The sequence below is a fragment of the Pieris rapae genome, chromosome 16 (genome assembly GCF_905147795.1).
Source record: "Pieris rapae chromosome 16, ilPieRapa1.1, whole genome shotgun sequence".
NCBI classification, from domain to species: Eukaryota; Metazoa; Arthropoda; class Insecta; order Lepidoptera; family Pieridae; genus Pieris; species Pieris rapae.
The window spans coordinates 9,850,340-9,855,266 of record NC_059524.1 but is presented as its reverse complement, the minus strand read 5'-3'; the positions used below and the strand labels follow the sequence as shown (position 1 = coordinate 9,855,266).

Here is a 4,927-nt window from a genome sequence, read left to right as displayed (position 1 = left end):
GGTTCAGCATTTGTCTCATTAAAATGACACTGGCAATTGTTGGTCAAAGACAGAAAGCGTTGTTCATTGTATTGAGACAGCAGCAGAACCTCATTCATGGCCGATATGTGCTCCCCTATTTGTTGCTGGGCACAACTGTATTTATGAGTCATCTCTTCAAGAGAATTATGAAGACTTGCAATCCTCGAATTCAATGCAAGAATGTCAGCTTCATATTTATTTTTTACAGAATCAACCTCACTTGAAAACATTTTACATTGATTAATTACATTTCTATATTTTTTTGTTAAATTTATGTGATTCTTGTAAATATTATCTCCTTTTATTAATCTTTTGGTTTTTTTAATGAATTTATGCAATTTAATATATTTCTTTAATTTATTTTTGCTGTTACAATTGAATTGAGTTGGTGTATGTGATACAGAGTCATCACCAGTCAAATCAATTGTTGTAGTGGATCCGATACAGTCTTTGCCTTTATTTAAGATAACCAGTTCTTCATACAGACTTTGAGTATGAGAAGATTCTAATTTATTAATTTTATGTTTGAGCTGTTCAATTGTTTTGTAGGCACAAGAGAGTTGAGACTGCAGCTCAGACATGGTTCTTAAATTCTCTTCATATTCAATGGCACAGCGGTCAAAGTTGCCTGTTTGTCTTTTAAGCCGGTCTCTTTCCTCTCGTGCCTCCAAGCATAGAGTGTGAAGCTGTGTCATCTCAGCTTTAAGTAAAGTATTTCTATCAATGACCTTCAAAGGCTCAATTTCGTTGTCATTCCTATCCACAATTAGTTGTTCACACTGCTCCTTGTACTTTTTGAGTTCTTGGAGCGCGAGTTGGAGTTGGCTTTCCAACTGGCGACTCTTGGCACTGCGAGTAGTCATTATTTATGATTTAGAAAGTTAGAATAGGTACAAAGGGGCAGTGTAAATGTATGCTCGCGAGATTATTTGTTTTCCTTAGGTATTAAAAAAGATAAACACAAATTTTCGAATTTGGATGGATGGACAACGATTCGTGTTAAGTACGTTACCTAGTATACAGCTGTCACTGACACAATTTAATACACTTAAAAATCACAATATCACTGTAATACTTTGCAACTATATACTTAACACACTAACTTATGTATAAATAAAAGATTAATAACAAGTAATAACAACAACAAACACTTAAAATATTTAAAATTAGTATTTTGGGAGAAGTAGTGTATTATCGTCTAAACGTCACCTACACTATTTACACAGCAGTTATCGAGCCCATAATCCTATATGAATTGTCAGTCTCGGCTCCAGCCCAATACAACGAGGCTTTGTGCTGAAGCTCTGCAGAGGTTACCGAACTGTATCACTGAATGCCAGCTTGATCCTCGCCCTACTATTGCCCCTAGACCTTAAAATCCAAAAGCCCACTGTGCTATAAAGTCAAAGTCAAGTCAAATTTCATTTATTCATATAGGTAACATAATGTACACTTATGAACGTCAAAAAAAAGAATACAAAGCAAAGAGAGGATTGTTCCAGTCTGAATCGGAAGGTGACCTGGAGCAAAAAGTACCGTGGGTGCGATTCCTCATCCATCCAAAGAACCTGATATCAAATTTATGGCCTATGGAGAACAAGACGGTTCTAGAATAGATGCACCAGCATCTATTCTAGAACCGTCTTGTATATATACGGATGGAAGTAAAATAGACGAATTCGTCGGTGCTAGTGTTTTCTTATGGAAAAATGGTGCCAAATTTGAGACTTTCAAATTGAAACTATCCAGCTGTGCCGTGTATCAAGTTGAACTGGTACTCTTAAAGCGACTCAAAGGAACCTTTGTCTCCCAGAAGCAACGAGATGTGCACTCGAATGTGTTGCGGGTGGTCACTCTTTCAATCCCCTTGTAGTTGAAATCCGAAAACATAAATAAAGCACGTTTCAAGAACAAAAAAATTCATCGGGCGTGGAGGGGAATGAAAGAGCAGACCAACTGGCAAAAGAAGCTGTGCACCTAAAAGGGGCGCCCGTGTACAATAGATTCCCCATATCGCATTTGAAAAACTGTTTACGTGGAAACATGATAGAAATGGAAACAGCGGCAATAACTAAGTTATTCTTTCCAAGTGTTGTTTCAGCTATATAGTTAAACAAATGAAACCAACGGGATTGATTACCCAGATGTTGACAGGTAATGGTGGATTCTTGTCATACGTAGTATCGTACGTATCGTAGTATCATTAAGGTCCAAATATAATAAGTATTTTTGCAATCTTACAGAGTACTTAAATGCTTCATGCTTTTTCGAGTTTGAAAATATGCAATTTAGCGATTACAACGAAATAAGAAACGTATAATAATTTTTGCAATGACAATTTATAATTGACAATGCTTAGGGTGATTTAGTATTGTCTTTTATCCAGGAAATGTACTTGTATGTGTTGGCGTACACGTCAGGCATTTCTCTAGCGCATGGCCAGTTGTAGGACACGACGCCGGCAGAGGTACCGTTGCACACCAAGCTGCCGCCTGAATCACCCTGAAAATTTTCGATTACAAACATTGTGTGCACTGCATTGCACGCGGTTATTTTATATAATTTTATGACCTATAATTATTGTTCGATATATTATAAAAAATATAATGATTGATACAAAATTCAAAAATTCGTTATTACTAAGATGTTACTTTCTTGTATACCTACGGAAGTCAGGAAGATAAATCTGCACTTTTACGCTGTGTAGTCCTATACCGTTGAAACAGATTAATTGAAAAATGCAGCTGTAGATTCTTCGTGCCAATAAAAAGCGTCTTATTGGCACGAAGAGTTCACAAAAATCGTGATGATTTCTTTATCTGCTTACTTGGCATATTCCTTCTCCTCTTTTATTAAGGGTACACATCTGACTAGACCCTACTGTGGTTTTGCGTTCCTGAAGCTTCTTATTGCAATCGTTACTATTTAACGTCTTTACATACAGATACTGCAATTTTTCAGGTTGTGGCCAAAATGTTTTCTGAAAATATACAAATGACCGATGAATTCCATTCAATTATTTCTACAATATCCAAAAAAAGAGATTTATATATAATATATGTCTGTTGAATTGTTTACTCACAAGTTTACCCCAGCCGCTCAGTAAACACGACAATCCAGCCTTGATATCCTGTGTAAATGTGGTAATGGCAGGGGCTGAACTTTTTCGTTGAATTCGATGGCCTCTTTCGTACTTATAACAGCAATATCGTTGTTGAATTTATTTGGCTTGTTATATTCTTTGTGAGAAATTACTTTGCTTATTTCATACTTTGTGCCACCTTTATCTTTCGATAATGTACCAACTACAGCGATAAATTCTGATGGTTTAAGACTGGAAAGAATTTAAACTTTATGAAATAAAATATCAATTGGTCAGACAAAATACTACAACCTCATATACTCTTTAGTGGACGCAGTTAAGACAATAATATGTATTACATACCTTTCGACACAATGGGCAGCTGTCAGAATCCATCTGTCGGAGATGATAGCACCGCCGCAGAAAGTCCAGCCGTCTTTAGATTTTAGTGCGACTTGGTGTGGCACAAGCTTTTCTGGGGCGTCTTTGCCACCCACCACTCGGGTGTCGGGCTCTTGGCCTCCAGAATTAGAGGCGAAACCTTCAGCATCACCTACAATAAAAGGCACAGTACTTAATTAGTAAAAGTGTATAATAATTAATAAGGAAATTCAAAAACTTACCCTGTACGCTCCACGCTACTAACAGTAGAATAAAGGATATCTTTGAGACGCCCATCGTCAATTATCAATGCGCTCGATTCCTTCCATGTATTTTCCATCATTTTTGTGAATATCTCGTCTCATCGCCCATGTCGTCGTCTTCTACCAGGCTTTTTAAACGTGGAAATAATTTTTTTCAGACAATCAGAAGACCATCGGTATTAAAAGTATCCCACTTAGAACTTCTTTTGTTCCTTTGATTACTGTCGTTTATGTTAATTGTGACGAACCAGGCAGTGTCTTGGACGTGCCTATCGACTTATCCGTAGAGCAGAGTCCCATCTGCAGGATTGATAGTTTTCAGTAGAGGCAAGAGAAGTTGTTGACTTGTGTAATTCTTAAACAGTGAGACTTGAGATTTTGATTTTTTGGTATGATGTGACAACACCCCAGCCTAGTTAAATGCTATCTAGTGTATATTTCTTATCGTCTTATTTCACGAGATAGTGGGTTTCATATAAACATAGGACGTTTTATGGCGGAAGAGCCCGTAGTGAACATTGTACGTTTTTTTACGGAGATGTATGAATTAAGTGACGTTCTATATTAACATGGGTAATTTTTTGTTAGAATTACCCATCCCTTATGAGTCCTATGTAAATAAACATCTTAAAATGTTTAAATATAATGTTCGCAATATGATGACTTCCCTCCCATGTAACTAAATAAAAAATAAAAATATTATTAAAAATAGTTTATTAGTTATAAAATCTTAAAATATACATATATATGTACTATAAGAAGGCATTACTTTGAACGGCATCACATCACAGGTACGGTAGGTACTTAATAGTATAGTCTAAAACTACAGATAGGTACATAGAACATGAAAATTACAGGAGACGCGTATGGAGAAATTTAAACTTCGCATTAGTTATATAATAAACAATATGTTCAAACAAACATACTTAATAACAATAAAATTTTACATAAATATAGCTAAAACTATTTTTGTAGCGCAAAAGTTAAAACTTAAATGGCATTTTGTATCACAGACACTGTCCCCTTCATTTTAGGTATGTCCTTTCTGTAAGAAGCAGTCTATCATGCATATATTGAACTTTTCTGCTGCGTAAACGTACATTGAAAATATAAAGTGGTTGCGATTTTGGTCAGCACAATTGTCTGATCAATAGTGAAACTCTTTGACCCCACGTTCAAC

The 4,927-nt window shown here is 35.9% G+C and overlaps 1 protein-coding gene across 1 annotated transcript; it reads right to left on the bottom strand.

Moving 5' to 3' along the window:
* Positions 1-2,978: 2,978 nt before the first annotated feature.
* LOC111001082 (chymotrypsin-2-like) lies at positions 2,979-3,781 on the bottom strand. The gene is made up of 4 exons (XM_045631781.1): positions 3,727-3,781; positions 3,467-3,656; positions 3,216-3,355; positions 2,979-3,001 (listed from the first exon to the last, which is right to left on the bottom strand). Exons 1-4 carry the CDS (start codon positions 3,779-3,781, stop codon positions 2,979-2,981), a joined length of 408 nt encoding a protein of 135 aa, XP_045487737.1.
* Between the last annotated feature and the right edge of the window lie 1,146 nt (positions 3,782-4,927).

Bases quoted from the DNA above. Each gene is read 5' to 3' on its own strand.
- LOC111001082 (XM_045631781.1), bottom strand. From the start codon at position 3,781: ATGGGCGTCTCAAAGATATCCTTTATTCTACTGTTAGTAGCGTGGAGC. The intron at 3,657-3,726 runs GTAAGTTTTTGA...CTTTTATTGTAG, and splicing joins AGTAGCGTGGAGCGTACAGG to GTGATGCTGAAGGTTTCGCC. The intron at 3,356-3,466 runs GTATGTAATACA...AATTCTTTCCAG, and splicing joins GCTGCCCATTGTGTCGAAAG to TCTTAAACCATCAGAATTTA.